This window comes from Metopolophium dirhodum, chromosome 2 (genome assembly GCF_019925205.1).
Source record: "Metopolophium dirhodum isolate CAU chromosome 2, ASM1992520v1, whole genome shotgun sequence".
NCBI classification, from domain to species: domain Eukaryota; kingdom Metazoa; phylum Arthropoda; class Insecta; order Hemiptera; family Aphididae; genus Metopolophium; species Metopolophium dirhodum.
The window spans coordinates 29102010-29121421 of NC_083561.1; the positions used below are offsets into that span (position 1 = coordinate 29102010).

Sequence of the window (19412 nt, forward strand, 5' to 3'; positions counted from 1 at the left end):
AAATATCAATAAAATTTTATCTGTTGAATAAAAAAGCTTGAAAATTTGATAGAAGGCTCCTAGATTATTGTTTCAAAGACAGATGAAAAAAATTAAAAATCCTTAGTCACAGTTTTTATTTATAAGCATTTAAAGTTCAAATTTTGACAAAATACGGAAAAATCACGAAAAATAGCAAATTATTTTGAGTTGAGAATTCATAAAAATTTTTTTTTTTAAATCGAAGATTTGAAAATGTAATATAAGATTACTCATAAGTTTGTCTACCTTTATCAAAAAAAAAATGTCTACAAGAAACTTAAATTAAATTTTTATGAGCGTCTGAAATTTATATTTTTACAACATTTGATATTCACTCGATTTCTCATGTAACAATTTTCTTATTTTATTGTAATTAAAAAACGAATGACTGTAGATACTTGAAAATTTCACTGAATGTTTATATTAGCATTTTCTATACACGATAAAATTTTGAAAATATTTTTACTCTTTTTGAGCTGTTTACAGACGTTTTCAGTTTTCAATTTTTTTAGTTTTTTTTTCTATAAACATCAATAAAATTTTATTTGCTGGGTAAAAAAGCGTGAAAATTTAATATAAGGCTCCTGATATATCATTCTAATAGTAGTTTAAAAATATTAAAAATACATAGGCACAATTTTTTTTTATAAGCATTTAAAGTTCAAATTTTGACAACATTTATCAAATTTATAATTTATTAATTATTTTGTGGTTAAAAATGTATAAAATGTTTAAATTTTATGGCTAAGGATTGAAAATTTAAACCAAGGCTCCACGTAAATAGGTTATATATAAATTACTTTATTCACAATAATATCATCAAATATACTTGGTAATATTATAGGCTGACTGACCGTTTTCGCTCAGAATCGTTTTTCTTATACAATGATATTATATCATTGAATTCAAATTTAACACCATCCATTACAGTGACCCACTTGTAACCTACTGTACAGCAGAGCGACATCCATTTATCCACCTTTTTTTTTTTAAATTCACTTAGTTTATTAATTCAAGCTAAGTGTATGTTATTTTTGAACTAAATTTCTAACTTCAAAAACAAAAATATTATGAAAATTGTAGTGTATATAATATTATTATATTATTTTAAGAAAATGTTAATTTGAATGTTATGAATATTACACGTATCCTGGTATCCACGTTTGACAAAAACTAGTGTAGTAGTGTTGCTTAAATATTGCCGTTTTTCCATAATTGTACTTTAACCTACCCATGTACCAACTATGCCTGATAATTAGCTACTATAGAATATAATCTCAAAGTTGGACATTGAAGCAATTTTTGTGGTGCTTAAGGCCCAAGGCTAATGTTTAAATTATTTTTCTAATTTCTCTTTAGGTGCTAGGTGCATTGGTCAAAACCCAAACTACATTGTCGTTTAAATTAATTTTAATGATGTATTGAATTTGGGGTATATATTATGGCAATATTATGGATTTAAACAAACAGAGAAATTAGCACTAATAATACACTCCGTTAAAGTTTACTCTGTTACCTGTCAACATTAAAAAAAAAATATGTTTAGTTTGTTGTTGTAATATAGAAACACAATAAATTAGTTTTAATTTCAATTTTATTAATACGTGATTAGTGATTACTGATTACTAAGAAAGTATAGGTACGTCAACAGCAACATAATTATAAGATATAAGTGCTGTACATGTCATTCGAATGAAAGTTGAGATTCAATCAATATTTTTTATCTGATGATAGTGATGAACAATTTATTTCATTTATTGAATATTTAACATTTTATTTTTATAGATGTTACAAAGTCATTGAAAACATTTAAGATAGGCGTACCGCGTATGTATAAATATTAAATATTGTGTATTAATGTGTTTTGCATTTCATATTTTTTATTTATTTTTTAATATTAGCCTAGTTTGTGGGCTAAAAGTTACTCTTTATAAACGCATACAAACCAAGTTCTGTGCGCGTCTGTGGAAGGGCATTCTAATGAACACACTCAACATATTATCTAATACTAATATATTTTGCAGGACTAAGTATGAGTCAAGCGATTGAATCCTTTTGTAATGATGCTACTACATTACAGAAATACCAAATTACATTTAGCGACATTTTTAATATTGCTGGGTATGTTTCTCATGAAAACGTTTAAATATTTTGTTTAATCATTTTAAGATAAATATAAATTAAATTGTATAGTATGATATTACATCACTTTATATTGTATTAACTTAACAGTATTCTAATTATAATTACATTCTATACTATAATAATTCATACTAAAATAAAAAAAAAGATATTTTCGGCAAAACATAATTCAACATAATATATTGTATATTAATAATAGTTGTACTTACCTATTATAAATTACTAATATTATTAAACATTTTTTTTTGCTTTATTCGTATACGAGCCGTTTAGACTCTTTGCCGCCAAAACTACTTCCTTCCAATGGTTTTTATCATATCCCTGCTGTCAGTCTACTCCAATTTATTGTAATAATTCCTGGACACTGTCTTTCCATCTCTTCCGCAGTCTTTTTCTCCTCACCATAATATATTATGTCATTGATCCTTTAACATAATTTCATCGGTCTGCCATATATTGCCCATTCTTCCCTTGTCCCTCTGATGCATCTAGACCACAACTTCTCTTTTGTAAAGCTGGTAGAATTTGGCGTTATCTCCATATATGCATATTTTTTATATACGCTTATTGTGGTGTCACCCGTATAGTGGGATACGCGGTAAACCTACTACGCCTTACCCTCGTACTCTCTAGTTAATGACACTCTCTGAACTCAATTAGAATGGCACTGTTAACTCGGCTGTAGCCAATTTGCGCCCCAGAGTAGCCCATTCGCGCCCAAGGGTTATGGACATTTGCGCCCAAAATAAAAAAACTTATCACCCTGTTTTATTGCCCAAATGCGCCCATTTTGCATGCAACGTGGCCGTCAGTTATCGTTTAAGACAAATCAGAAAAAGGTAATATTTTCAAAATAATATTTTTTTAATTGTGTTTTATTTACACAACGCCAGTTTATATCTCCAGAAACGAGGTTTCTACTAACGTGATATTTAAAATAACGAAAAACTAAACAAAGTTTTTGTTTACTTGAAATTCCATTATATTATAGTAGTACACACTGTTCATGTACTGATTTAACTGACACATACAATACAACTGATAAATGCATTTTATAAAATATAATCTTTATCGATTGGGGTTTCACAATTTCGATTAGCACGACTAACGACAAAATATTATTATCTTTATCGATTTGGATATAAGTTTCGATTAGCATGGGAAACGATCAAATATTATTTTAAATTTCATAGTTATACACTTATACCAATATACTCAATAAATGGCAACGTTGCACGATTTTCACCTGATCTGAATCGGGCGCATATAGGCTATGATTTGGGGCGCAAATGGTGTGCTACGATAAATGGGTTGCGCCGGTTTACTCGTGACTCGTGAGGTACGATGATATGCGCTTGCCGATTCTAAGTCCGTTTCTTCTAAGTTGGAATGGCACAAAAATTACATATATCTACCTTGGCACTATTCAGTTAAATAAAACCTCATTGACACATATAGTACGTATATCCCGGCACTGTTCCTATAAAAGGTAAGAACGTATAAAAACGACTGAAATAATATTAAACTCGAGTTTTCAGGTCGGAAACACTTTTTTTTTAAATATAAAACAAACATAAATAAATCACTCATTTGAAAACACTGCCCATAGTACGACAGTCACTTAAGTGAATTCACACGTACAATCCTCGTAGGTACCTAGCCGAATCACTCAGCAGTCAGCAACAACGGGACTGACCATGCCTGCGCGTACGTCGATGTTATAAAGCAAAATATTATTGCTGCCTGCCTGCCTCAGCACATCTTGCTTCACTGGCCTGACTTACGTCAAGAATTTACAGTTTAAAATATTCCCACCTATATTGCATATAATCAGTGATGTAAATTGTATAATATTGTATTATACAAACGTATAATACGTCATGTATAAAAAAATAAAATACAAATGGTATAAAAAAAAAATTGTGATAAATGGTAGATCAATAATAAAGAGAAAATATACGCAACACATAATTTTTCAACTGATAACAGTAATACAACGACGGAGCACGGCCACACAAGTAACATGGTTATTAGTAGGTGGTAGTCACGATCATATAGGAAAGATATTATAAAGATCAACACCAAAGGACTATTCTAGTCATAGATCTACTAACCTAAGTTCTATGATTCTAGTCGTAAACATTTGTAAATCGTTCGTAAATAGTAGTCTGATATCTTACTGATAACTGATAAGTCATAAATCATAATCGTGGACACTACACCTAAGCTAAGTAGTGTAATATTCTACTAAATTCTAATAATTCTATTTAACTACCTACAGGCTACAAGTTACAATTAATTGAAGTTACTAAATGTTAGTTACTGTTTGTTTTTACTATGGGTCGACCTTCAAAGCAAAAAGCTATTGTTGACAAATATTTTACCAAGTATTATGTTGGAAATATTGAAAAACGAAAATGCTTATTTTGTAGAGGCTTATGCCTATAATGCATTTCGTTTGGCAAATAATTTATTAATATGTCTAAAAACTGATTAAAAAAAGTAAACACTTACTAATTAAATAATTACATAGGTACTAATTAAAATTACAGCAAATATTAAAACCTAATACTTAAAACTTAGAACCAATACATTTTCATATATTTTCTATTAGGTAGTTATTAATTTATTACCAGACTGCCATTACATAATTTAATAATCAAAATGCTTTATTATTCATTAACAAACTGAAATATTATTGATATTACATTCTTATTACACTCTGGTAGCTATATATTTAACAATTATCTAAACTACATACTATTTTTGAAAAATACTGTATTATATACGTATAATACATGTATAATACACGTATTATACAATTGAAAAATAAAATACGGTATTACGGTATACACTGGATATAAAATAATATTATACTGACGACTGTCTACAAAATACGCCAATATTAAAATATATAATCAATAATATAGGCTGGTCTGTTTCAGCACTGCATCGTATTTTTGTACGTAATGGCCAATGATTGTCTTCAAATTATTAAACATATACGCATAAATGCATAATCCATTACAGAGTACATTGTCCCATGGGGACCAACTTCACGTAACCGCCAACTTTTTCCTACTGACTTCGGACTTGTGCAAATATTTGTGTAATTTGGATTCAAGTTCAGATTTTTATAATTATTTTGTTACACCTGCCAAATATACCTAACCTATAGGTGCCGTATTTTTTCCAAACTTCAAAACAAAGGTTAGGTTATATGATTGGTCCACAATTGTTTTTGTACTTTAAGAAACTGTAAGTGTTTGTTCTATGTACTGTACAACTACGTATTTACAATAATATGGTTATCTTACTATCCTTACCCCATGTCATAAATGTATTATGGCCCCTACAAACGTGTCATTTTTAAGGAGTTGTGTTTAGGCAATTCGTTCGTTCTTTGCAATCACTCTTCTACTGTCTTTGTGTGTGTAGTAAATTATAATTTGTGTAAGTATACTGTCTATCAATATCATACATATTACATACATATTAAGTACAAGTCATTCGACATTAGATCATAATATTAAAAAATCAATTTATGGACATGAAATAGTTATACGTCTTACCGAAAAATAATTTGCTAATTTTCGTGATTTTTTCGTATTTTGTCAATATTTGAACTTTAAATGCTTATAAATAAAATCTGTGACTAACGATTTTTAATATTTTTCAAATGTCATTGTAACAATATAGTAGGAGCCTTGTATTAAATTGTCAAGCTTTTTTAACCAACAAATAAAGTTTTATTATCATCCATAGAAAAAAAAACTAAAAAAAATGGAAACTGAAAATGTCCGTAAACAGCTCGAAATAAGTCAAAATTTTGGAAAATGGTATGGTGTATAGAAAATGCTAATATAAACATTCAGTCAAAATGTCATGTACCTACGGTCATTTGTTTTAGAGTTGCAACAAAAACCAAAATCGATTTTCTCGAAAACAGATTTTGCGTAAAAATTCCCGTTTTTTCCTTAATTTTTCTTTTGTTTTTCATGTCGCCTTTGAAAACTACTGGAAAATGTTTACTTTTGACCCCCCAAAGTACCAATTAGATTCATTTTCCTATCAGGAAAGTTACTGTTGAAGAAAATCCAAGCACTTTTACTGTCCTAAAAGGTAATGACAGACACAAAAAAAATTTAAAAAAAATAGACATCATTGTAAAATCAATACATTAATCGTTCCACACAGATTCTAAAATTAGGACATTTTATAGGTCAGTATAATAATATATTATTATGGAGGGTAGGTTATCTAAAATTATTCGAGCTACCCAATTTTTTTTTATGATACATGCCACTGTGAACAACAATAATATAGTAAGATAAATACGTTACGCGTTTGCCGCTTCAGAAAGGGTCTATATACGAACGGGCTACGACTTTAGAACGTTTAGTGCGCTTAACAAAATATTATATTGGGGGATGGAGTGGCCGACCCGAGTTCCATACCTCGGCCGCGGGTGGCATTTTTCTTCGGGCAAGTCACGGTGTCCGGAGAACAAGTGCCGCCATCCCCCCACCCGGGGCATGGCAGAAACCTACGGGTGCCCCATTAGAAATTCTGCCAAAACACAACACATACGTGTACCAACCTATCCAATTTAAAAACCTACAGTGCCCTCCCCCACACCCAATGGCCTATGTTGCCGCGGGTTACCTAATAAAAAAAAAAAAAATATTATATTATCATCATACGTTTAGTTGGATGTGTGAAAATTTCGGAAGCAAAAAACCTCTTTTTTTGTGTCTGTCATCACCATTTAGGACAGTAAAAGTGCGTAGATTTTCTTCAACAGTATGTTTTCTGATAGGAAAGTTAATCTAGTTGGTACTTTAAGGGGTCAAACGTAAACATTTTCCAGTAGTTTTCAAAAGCGCCGGGGAAAAAAAAAGAAAAATTAAGGAAAATCGTGAATTTTTACGAAAATTTGACTTAATTTGACAACATTAATATCGGTTTTTGGTGTTACTATAAAACAAATGATCATAGATACATGAAATTTTGATTGAATTGTGAATTGAATTTTGAATTGTTTATATTATAATTTTCAATACACCATAACAATTTCAAAATATGACAGGTTTACTTTTCCAAAAATGTTTCATTAAATAAATGTGTTTCTTTCAGGAATATTTAAGTTTCTGTAGCGAACTGCACCAACATAAAACATTAATACTAAATAATACCTTAGGGGATTCCTCCCGGCTGTGTTGTCCTCCAAAATAGACCTATATTTTGTCAACTGTACTGACTGTCCTAGTAATAGGAAACAAATTCCGATTTAAATTCTTCTTAAGTTTTCAAGAAAACGACTTTTCCACTTTTGACATCTTAACCCTTAAAAATAAGATTTTTAAATTTTGAATATTAACATTTTTATTACCTAATGTGAATAGTATTTCATTTCTTGCAAGTTATTATGAGTATTTTTAAAATTTTAAATGTTTTGTACACCTTAAAATACTCATAACTTGCTTTAAAATTAAAATATAAGAAAAACTGCACGGCTTGGAACCGTAAATATTTTCGCCGATTTCGATTAAGTATTTATTTTTAACGATTTTGATTTCGGTTTTGATTACCGGTATTGATTTTTTTCGATTTTGTTCTCGGTTTCGGTATCGATTTCGGTTTTTAACGGTTTAAACCAGTATTCAAAATCGGTATCCAATATCGGTTTCAAGCCCTGAGAAAAAGCTTTTGAGCGGGGTCCTGGGTAATAATAATCTTACCTTTAAATTGTATAAGAGGTTAATACACTCTATTTAGTATTTTTATAACTAACGAAACTTGATCTGCCGAGCGTAAAATTAGCCATGTTACGCACTTGTAAGACGGAGACAACAAAATATTGTGTCCGTGCAGCGTCCTCTCATTATTAATAAATCATTATAATAAATCATCATTTATAATAAATCATTCATTATAATAAATCAGTACATCACTGTAACGAAATTGGCCGTTACCGCGCGACTCAACCCCGCCGGCCCTAATGCTCCATCTATGTGTAAGGTCTATGTTAAAAATTAAAATTAGAATTTATTGTGATATACCTTTAGATAATTATTGTAAAAAACCAGTGATAGTGATAGTAATTTAAAGATCAAGGTGACGAGCTGGTGTATCGACCAATAACTATCAATATAGTAAGTTAATATTATTATACACCTTGTTAATTGTTATAATTTATACCCATGCCCTACCTATATGGTATTTTGTTACGGTAAATGGAAATTTCAAACATTAATGATTAGGATATAATGTAATGAAAGACTATAATGACATTTCAATATTCCCAATTATTAACATTTTAAATTATTGCGGTAGGTCCTTATTATATTCTGTACACTTATTCTCTGTATATGTTATACAGATAGACGTCCAATAAAACAAAAACTGTACCAACACAAATACACAATGGCTTGTAATATTGATCAGTTTTTGGAACAGAATACACCGAATAATGAACCATTAAGAGGAAAGTACATGAAGTAAGATTTTTTTACATTTATATATAATAAACCTAAAATTAATATGTATTAAATATTTAAATGTATAACCTATTAACATACAATTAATTTAGTTAAAAATACATTTTCTGTAGGTATTGTTTATTTTTAAGTGTATTATTCTAAATTTCAATTGAAATCAACCAGTAGGTGACCGTCTACAGTTTTGGATGATATGTATTAAAATATATATTATATTATCATGAATGATGATTGATCTCGCTAAATGCAGATCTATGATTTAAATTTAAATTGGTATTGATTTTACAGAAGTTTTGGGTATCATTCCTTGATGCGTAGAATGCCGGCCGTGTTTACTGAAATAACTGGTTTATTAAAAGCCAAACAATTCAATTTGGTAAGAACTTTATTTATTTATTGTTGTAATAGGTATAATATATATATATATTGTCTATATATTTTGTTATATCCATCTAAAATTAATAACATTTATTATTTCTAAATAAAGATATTGTTTAGGCTTAACGTTTTAATGTAATATAAGTTATTTTGTAAAGCATTGATTGTAAAAATTAGTTAGATATTGTTAAGTTAAAACTGTATGATGTAATTACAAAACTATTAAAGGTATTCATTATATAGACGTACTTATATTATTATTTTTTTTATAGGCGAACAAAGAAGAAATAAACAATGTTATTGACCAATTGGAACTATTACTTTCTGAAATACTGAACAATAATCCTCTACGAAAAATTGATAGTACTTCTACATTGTCATTGATATGGAATCAAATACTAGAAAAAAAGTTTAATTCAGATTCTGTTGTAACATGGTTTGATACAGAATGGCTTTTTACTGAGAATTATTTGTACATAAGATTAAAAGAGATCTTTGAAAAAACGTTAGTTAAAAATTAACGAACACACATAAATACATATATAATGAAGTATGTTTAATTTACTTGCCTAAACAGGAAAACGTTACAAAATTATGACCCTTTTAAACAACTTAAATACAATGCTTTTGATGAATCTGAAACAACTATGATAGCTATAGCGGAATTTTTAAATTTCCAATTTTCCAAGAAAGAATTAGATGATACAAGTTTGAAAGCTCTTTTTATACAAATGTTAAAGGTGCGTTTTATATGCTTGGAATTATTATATTTAATGCAATGACTAATAACAAATGATAATTATGAAAAATATTTTAATAAAATAAATTTTAATGATTCCTTGTATTTGATAAATACCTAATTCAATATATTCATTAACCAATTATTTTTCTTTGACAGATTTGTTTGTGGGGAAATAGATTTGATTTGTCTCTTAACATTGGAAAATCAAAAAACATTACTGAAGATCCGTTAGAAGCTATTGTGTCCTTGGATAAATATATTTTGGCTGATCATTCAGATGAAATTTGGAACACTTTGAATGTTTCAATTGATAAAAATCCCAAGATAATAGGTAAATAATGATGTTTGATAATATATTATTGAAACTATGTTTTTGTTTTATTATTATACTTAATTATACTGATATATTTGTACTGTTATATTGTATGATTTACATAAATTAAAACTAATTAAATTATTTCAGATATTATTTTGGACAATTCAGCTTATGAACTTTTTACGGATATGTGTTTGGCAGACTTTTTTGTTACTTATGGATTTGCCGAAGTTGTTATCTTTCATGGAAAATCTATCCCTTGGTATGTCTCAGATGTTACAAAACCAGATTTTGAACATTTTTTAAATCGTCTAGAAAAACAATGCACATCCAGTGCCCTTCAAAAAATTGGAAATAGATGGAACAATTATTACACAGCTGGTAAATACTACATTTAATTTTTGATCTTTTAAAAAAAACTCCTACTTAAATATTATTGTTTAATTTTAAATGTACACTATAGGTAAATTTGTGATTGAGTGTGAGGAGTTTTGGACTTTACCTCACTGTTATTCAGCAATGGCCAATGAAGATTCAGAGTTATACAAAAAATTAGCAACTTCTCAATTATTAATATTTAAAGGTATTATAGAAGTAAGAGTATTATACTTAAAATGCTTTTATAATTTTTTTGTTTAATGAATTTATAAAAAGTTGGTAGATTTTAAAGAGTTGACTATAATTCAGTTTTATTTTGGTTAAAATCAGATAATTAGTTTTATATTTTATAAAAACTAGACTTAATCAACATAGCTTTTGATTAAAAGCAATTTAATAAATATATTATGATATTTTTTTGTAGTAAGTGTAGGAGAACATCTTTTAATGTCACTGTATATTGTTTATTTTGATTTTTTGTAGGCGATTTAAATTACCGAAAACTAATTGGAGATATCAATTGGGAACCATCAACTACATTCAAAGATGCCTTGTGTAGATTTCAACCTACAGCTGTGGTGGCTTTACGTACATTAAAATGTGACTGTGTATGCGGCCTGAACTCTGACTATGAAACCAAAATTGATGTAAATGATAAAGACAATAATTATCTTAGTACTACTAATTATTGGCAAGTTAATGGTAAATACGCTGTTGTACATTTAAGTAAATAAGCATTTTATTTCCCCCACAAGTAAATAATATATATTATAATATTTTCAATTTTGTATATTTTATTATTGCATGAATCTTTATTATTTGAGCTTAAACTTTTGCAAGTTGTAACTTAAATACTATTTTGTTAATACTTATAATAATATATTTTTAATAAAGTATCTTATCTATTTACAGTTAAACAGTTTACGTTATTTGTTTTCTTTTATTTTCATTTATTTGCCAAGTTGGCGAATGCTATAGCAGTCATGTCCATCAACGTGTTAAGAAAAAAAACTATCAAACTCTAAGGTTAATTTATAAAAAGTTGAATATTGGGCAGAATGAAAGAATAGAATATAGAAGTGGGGTCACAATTACATGCTTAAGGTGTTGTCAGTTTGAAATTATTGGTTTATTTGACTAGCATTCCAATTAAATTTTACAATTTACAAACATAACGAATCAGTAAAAGAGTTATTTCTTATAATATAATCATGATTCATGATGTTTGATTAATAATCATACCTACATCTTTTAAAAACTTTTCAACTAAATTTTTAAGTATTTAAAATATAATTTACCTATGGTAATGGAAGAATATACAATTTACGACTATTCCCAAGGAAAATTGTTGAAATACTATTTTTTGACAATCCATAATTCGCAACATCAAAATTAAGTTTATTCAAGTAAAATTTTAGAGTAATTCACATTGTTCAACTTAATGTTTATAAACAATTTTTAATTGAAACTTTTGTGTCACTATTTGAAGTAAAATCTATGAAAAGTAACATTCCTGAATAGCATGTATCTAGTATTCTAGAGTTAATTATACCATACTTAGAACATTATTTAAATGACACAGTAGAGTACAGTGGTGGCGTGCCAAACTAAGAATTTTCCAAAGGCAAGTTACAAATATCCCAAATCCTAATGCAAAATAAATAATATTGTATTAATATAATATAATTAATTATATTTCAGATTGTTATTGATTACCTATTGAGTATATCATATTACATTTACTAGGGGACCCACCAGCTACCACCCACCTCTTTATTTAAGAAAAATCTCAGAGGCAATTGCCTCTGAAATTACCGTTCACCACGCCACTGTAGAGGTAGACAGTAGACACAATTATTGAGATTTTTATAAATGAAGAGAACAAAATTATTAATTAAAAACTTTTTTTTGTAAATTTTAAATTAAATGTTTCAATTAAAAAAGAGATGGGAGAGTGGGTGTCACTCTGCTGTACAATTGGTTAGAAGTGGATAACTGTATGGATGGTGTTAAATTTGAATTCAATGATAAGATATCATTGTATAAGAAAAATGATTCTGAGCGAAGACGGCCAGACAGCGTATGATATTACTAAGTATATTTAATGATATTATTGTGAATAAAGTAGTTTATATATAACCTATTTACGTGGAATTTTATTTTAAATTTTCAATCCTTAGCTATAAAAGTTGAACATTTTATAAATTTTAAACTACAAAATAATTATTAAATTTTAAATTTGATAAATTTTGTCAAAAATCAAACTTTATTTTAAATGCTTATAAAAAAAAATTGTGACTGTATTTTTAATATTTTTCAACTACTATTGTAACAATGTATTAGGAGCCTCGTATTAAATTTTCAAGCTTTTTTAACCTACAAATAAAATTGTATTGATATTCATATAAAAAAAACTAAAAAAATTGGAAACTGAAAATGTCTCCAAACAGATAAAAACCAATAAATATATTTTGAAAATTTTATCGTGTATAGAAAATGTGAATATAAACAACCAGTGAAAATTGTATGTGTATACGTTTATTTGTTTTAGAGTTACATCAAAAACCAAAATCGGATTTTGTCGAAAACCGATTTAGTGTAAAAATATTCCCGGGTTTCCTTATTTTTTTAAGGTACTTTTGATCACTAATGGGACTATGTGATTTTGACCTTCCAAATGCATCAACTAAATTCACTTTTTCATCAAACAAGATACTGTTGAGGAAAATCAAAGCAGTTTTACTGACCCAAACGTTGGTGACAGACACAAAAATAAAACATACATCATTGTAAAATTAATACATTCATCGCTCCTGATGAAAATTTCCAAATTAGTAAAAATAGAAGTAGATTTGCAAACATTTTCCCCTGACTCCTGGAAAACCACATTCTATGCCTTTATGTTCCTTGCTTTTTTTTAATCTTAAAAATTGTCAACAAAAATGGTTGGTAAAAATTAACAATGTAGTATAAAAAAAGAACTTTTACAAATTCCAAAAATAATGTGCACTGCACTTCTGTCATATTGAAAAATTATAATAAACATACATACAATCAATTAATATAGTTTTTAAATTTTTAAGATAAAATAAAATAAAATAAACAATTTATAATAAAAGTTGCACTTGCCGAATATCAATGTGAAAATATATTAAAAATAAACAAAAATTCATACTTTTAATAGAAACTTTTAATAATTTATTAAAAATAATAATATAATACACCATACAATAAAAATAGATACCTAATAATAATAAATAAACAGACCTTATTATTTGTTCACTTGTGATACTTTCTTCATATTGAAGTGGTTCAGTGGGTCATCATTTTGTCCTACAAAAAGTATCCAATTTCCAGATTAACGGTCATTAGGATGGTCCCTGGCAAAACATATTCTTTTCGATGATTATATGATGATGACTAATATACTAGGATTTGGAGATGAAAATATGCTATTTGTAGATTGAATACTTTTATTTTGATGTTGATGTAGTATTGTAGTTTTCTATTTCCAAATCTGTAATTACGTTGAACACTTCTTTTTTAGCTTTTATTTTTAAATGTTGCGGGAAGGATTTTACTGTTAATGCCATTGTTTTAAAAAATGCATCAGTTGGATCCTCATCATTCTCATCTTTATTTATGGTGTTTAGAATGTATTGTCTTTCATCACAACTTCTGTTGAACACCGACACTAACTCTTCATTTTGTTTAATTTTTTTAGAAGGCCTTTTTTCTTTGAACAGCTTTGTTTTTTCTGTTTCCAAAATATTTTCTAGTTCAGGTTGCTTTGTAGTGGGTTCTATTGTAGATATACTTGAAAAATTATTTCCATCTTTAACAGTTTGTATTAAGCTATCTTCTTCTTCACTATTATTCATTTCATTCTTAAAATTAGTCAGTCCTCTTAAAAAATAAAATAAAACAATACAAATAGTTAGTTATGTGTTAATTATTATTAATGGCAAATTTCTATAGCTGAATTTTTTTTAAATAATTATTATATAATTACTCACACTTGTTCGTAAGAACATACGTCCATAAATGATAAAGTACCTGCCAATGCCCATTTTGTTTGTTTATTTTTCGAAAATGATCCTGTCCCTAGTTTCCTATTCCTTTTATTTTTGTTATACGTATCCTTCATGTTCTTCCATCTCTTTTTGCAATCATCAACTGAAATTATAATAATTAATATTAATTTAAATATTAAAATTACTAAAATTACACAGAAAATAAAAGTATATTATTATATTATACATACTGATGCATAATATAATGATTGATTGTGATGTAATTTTTTCAATATAATACACCCTATTAACTCCTATTTCTCAAGGTATATTACACGTATAATAAAATTAGTATTAAAGAGTTAAAGAATGTCTAACGCCTATCTTATTATAGCCTCCTTTAAAAGAAGATTTTGTACTTATTACTCGCGACTTTGGAAAAATGGAATTTTCTAAAATGTATTAGTGCCATAAACGACAAGGCAAACACTTTCACATATTTTCTACAAAGAAAAGCGGGAGCTTATTATATAACCTCAAGGAATTGTGGACGCTAATTGTAATAGCTTATATTTGTGAACATTGGGTCCGATCTACGATATCTTGGCGTGGCCACTTTGGCGTAGTTCAATTTGGCGTATATTTGACAACAATATTTAATTTTTATAAAATAAAATAAATATTAAATCATTTTAAATCATTTTATTTGAACATGCATGATGATATAAAATGTTTGTAGACTACAAAAGAAGACTATTATAGAACAGTATAGTTGTTTGTGCGAGTATAATAAAATAATAATCATGTACATATAATAAAGTAGGCGTGGAGAGCTGCTAGAATTTAGTAACGATTTATATTTCGAGATATGCCCCTTAAAAAACTAAGTGTGTTGCGGTTGTTGTAATCTTCAACAATTTTAAAATTAAATATTGTTAAATATATAAGCCAAAACTTAACGCCAAAATAGTTTACGCCAATACGGCCACGCCAAAACGTCCGGGTCCTATGACAAAGAAAAGGACAGTGGAATTATTAATAAATCTGGTGTCTCTCAAACTATTTTCCTTCTTTGGAAAAACTGCCGGATTCAAATGTATCTTTACCGTTACCTAGTACATATTGGCGATGAGGCATTTTGCCTAGACAGACATATTATGATGCGTCTTTATTCAAGGATTGTGGCTAGAAAAGATTATGAAAAGACCATATTCAACCACAGGCTTTTCCGGGCAAAAATAACTACGGAGAATTGGGTTTCTAAGCCAAATTTTCTGAGAATTCTATAGTATTCTATCGCTCTAAAAACGGAAACAGTTTATAACTTAGTATTGACTGCATTTTACCTTCATAATTTGCTTCGTAATCGTTACTTGGAGAATACAAATTACTATTATTACAACTTCAATGATAAAAAACCTCAACCATCTGGCAATATTATGTCACTCGCAAGGACAGGGGGATATGCTAACTTTGAGAGTTTTTTCCGCGAAAGGCGAATTAAAATTTTGTTCAACAGTCCATAACAGGAGCTGCAGGGATCTCTTTTTTAAGAAACATATTAGTTATTATTAGTATTATAATACTTATGATACTTATTTTAGTTATACTTAGTCACGTAATAAGCATATAAATAATACGATTTAAAACAAATGTTTTTTTTTTTATTCGTAACATAAAGTTAAAATAATTAACTATTATTAGTTTAAGTTATTGTATAAGTAATAATAACTGTAAATAAAAAAAGATGGACAAGTGGGTGTCAGTATGCTGTATAGAAGGCTACATGTGGGTCACTGTAATGTAGTAATGTATAGTGTTAAATTTTAATTCAATGATATAATATTATTGTATAAGGAAAACGATTCTGGGCGAAGACGGTCAGTCAGCCTGATATTACTAAGTATATTTGATGATATTATTGTGAATAAAGTAATTTATATATAACATATTTACGTGGAACCTTGTTTTAAATTTTTAATAGCATTTTATAAATTTTTATCTACTTTAACTTTATATTTTTTTTGAAAAATCGAACTTTAAATGCTTATAAAAAAAATTGTGCTAATGTAATTTTAATATTTTTCAATTGCTTAAGTAACGATATATTAGGAGCCTTGTATTAAATTTCCAAGCTTTTTGACCCAACGAATAAAATTTTATTGACATTTATAGAAAAAAAACTAAAAAAATTTAAGATGTCCGTCAACAACTGCTCCAAACGAGTCAAAAATATTTTCAAATTTTATCAAGTATAGGAATTGATAAAATAAACATATGATATAAATTTCAAGAGTCTACGGTTTTTCGTTTTTGAATTACAACAAAATAAGAAAATCGCAACATAAGAAATCGAGTGGAATATCCAATCTGGTAAAAATATGAACTTCAAACACTCATAAAGTCATAACAATTTAATTTGATTTTCTTGTAGATATTTTTTTTTTGATAAGGGAAGACAAACTTATGAGAAATTTCTTATTACATTTGAATATTAGATTTCAAAAGAAAATTTTTTATGAATTTCTAACTCAAAATAGTTTGCACAATTTCGTGTTTTTTTACGTGTTTTGTCAACATTTGAACTTGAAATGATTATAAAAAAATTGTGATTGGATTTTTAATACATTTCAAATATCATTGTAACAATTTAATAGGACCCTTGTATAAAATGTTCAAGCTCTTTTACCCAACAAATAATATTATATAGACATACATCGCAAAAAAAACTAAAAAAATTGGAAACTAAAAATGCCCGAAAACAGTTCAAAATATTTATACTGACTATTTCCCGAGGGAATGGTCTTATAATTCCCCGTCACACAGTGGTTAGAAATGTCTATAGAAAATGTTAATATAAACAACCAGTGAAATTTTCATGTATTTACGGTAATTTGTTTTTACCGAGAGCACACCGATAGCCAAAATCAATTTTGTCAAAAACCAATTTAGCGTAAAAATTCCCGGGTTTTCTTAATTTTTTTAAGGCGCTTTTGAACACTGTGTGATTTTGACCTACCCCAATACATCAACAGATTCATTTTCCCATCAAACAAGATACTGAAGTTAAAAATTGAAGCATTATTTCGACTACTTATAGTGTATTGTATACAGACACAAAAAACACATCATTGTAAAATCAATACAATGATCGCTTCGCTCAGAATCTAAATTAAATAATAATTGTGCTGTACTTTATTTTACTTTAGGTTGTTATTTGTTAGTAGTTTTATTAAACTGTATTAAAAATGTAATTGAATATAGTATAGATACCAGTGTAGAGTTCAGACCACAGATATATACTATAATACAAGATGCCCGACTTGAAGCCAATCGTCCTATACCCTAACCATAGAGTAATATTACTCTACGACCCTAACCTATATGGTTGGGCAATGTTTACAAATCGATGTTATCAATCTTCTATCTATTATATACTATAATATTGATAGCAGATTGTAAACATTAGCCAACCTACTTGGCTTCAAAAACCCATACACAATAGAATATAGAGTCGGGCATCTAGTATAGTAATTAGTAGTATATATATCTGTGGTTCAGACACAAAAAACAATATGTAGGTATTACAGATGACTTACTGAATAGTAAAATATATACATTTAGGTTAATATGAAGATAGAATATTACATTTTGATCTAGATATTTATGTAGATGTCAATAATTTATATTTTATAGATACCATCTACTTATCACTACAGTCTACACTGATTGACAGGCACAAATAAAACATTTTTTTTGCTATTGAATTCATTTTATTTTATGAATGAAATTTTATTGATATTATGTTATTCATTTTATATTCATTAGTCGCTGGGGGAGCCTCCCAGACCCCCCGGCGGTTGCTCCGAGGGTGTACACTGTACCAGTTTTATCGTCGAACAAAAAGTCGCTAAATTATTAACTATAAGTATTTTATACATGTTTTTTGTCAAACGTACCAATTGATCTGATGAAGCGATAACAATTCTGAAAGCAGATTTGAACTTGTCGTCAAGTCTACTCAAAAACAACTTTCCCACATTTTTTATATTACCTATCCTCCAAATTCCGAAAAACGTTATATTAAAAGAGTAATTAAAAAATTGTCGTATTTCAATTTTGGAGAAGTTAAAATCAAAAAATCAAAATGTGGGAAGTAGGTTTCAAGCACGGTTTAAGATAGAAACTATCCTAAACCGTGATTTCAAGTGGACTTGACGACAAATTCAAATGTTTTTAGAATTCTTATCGCTTTATTAATTGGTCTAAAATCCTATGTCGCGGCGTTGCGTGTGTGTTTGATTAAGACTGAAAATTAATATAATGAATAGTTATATCAAATACTCATATAGTACTATACATATAGTGTTTGGGTATACTAACCACTTTTTTTAAGGATATTTGATATTTCCTTCCAGACATTGTCCCTTATTTGTTGATCCTTGTATTCTGCATTTTTTAAGTCATACAAACATGGATATTTGCTTACGTATTCAGCCAACAGTATGTCTTCTTCTAACGTAAATGACACTTTTGAAGACATTTTGCAATTGTTCACGTATATTTAAAATTTTTAACTTTGAAAAATAAAATAAAAACATGAATAGCTTGAGCGTGTTGACTTCCCTCGAAGCGGTCGTCGCCGGCTGCGGCGGTCATAGGAATCGCTTACATTTGAAAACAACTAAAGTACCTAGTACTTGCGCGAACAAAATTAAATCAGATAATATATTTAAACTTTAAAGTAAATCGTGTGTATAACCTATAAGGTCCATGTTTGTAACTTTAAACTCGTTAGTCGTTAACCGTTGTCGTTTCTCAATTTCTCATCTCGATTCTTGATGAAAAAAAAAATAATGTTAAAAACTTATTATTGATAATGATATTATCTTAGTCCGTGATAATGGCTGATAGTACGTTAT

The 19412-nt window shown here is 28.2% G+C and overlaps 1 protein-coding gene and 1 pseudogene across 2 annotated transcripts; one reads left to right on the forward strand and one right to left on the reverse strand.

The window, feature by feature from the left end:
• Positions 1–8164: 8164 nt before the first annotated feature.
• Positions 8165–11402, forward strand: LOC132937972 (damage-control phosphatase ARMT1-like). 2 transcript variants are annotated; one of them, XM_061004617.1, is made up of 9 exons: positions 8165–8318; positions 8546–8663; positions 8952–9039; positions 9314–9546; positions 9619–9781; positions 9940–10114; positions 10247–10480; positions 10563–10682; positions 10961–11401. In XM_061004617.1, the coding sequence occupies exons 2-9, from the start codon at positions 8590–8592 to the stop codon at positions 11209–11211; spliced, it is 1338 nt and encodes a 445-aa protein (XP_060860600.1). In that variant the 5' UTR covers positions 8165–8318; positions 8546–8589; the 3' UTR covers positions 11212–11401. The 2 variants fall into 2 exon arrangements, with proteins under 2 accessions (XP_060860600.1, XP_060860599.1); XM_061004616.1 differs by lacking the exon at positions 8165–8318 and adding an exon at positions 8324–8395 and having other exon boundaries at positions 10961–11402.
• A 2511-nt stretch (positions 11403–13913) lies between these two features.
• Positions 13914–19344, reverse strand: LOC132937974 (uncharacterized; annotated as a pseudogene).
• Positions 19345–19412: the final 68 nt, after the last annotated feature.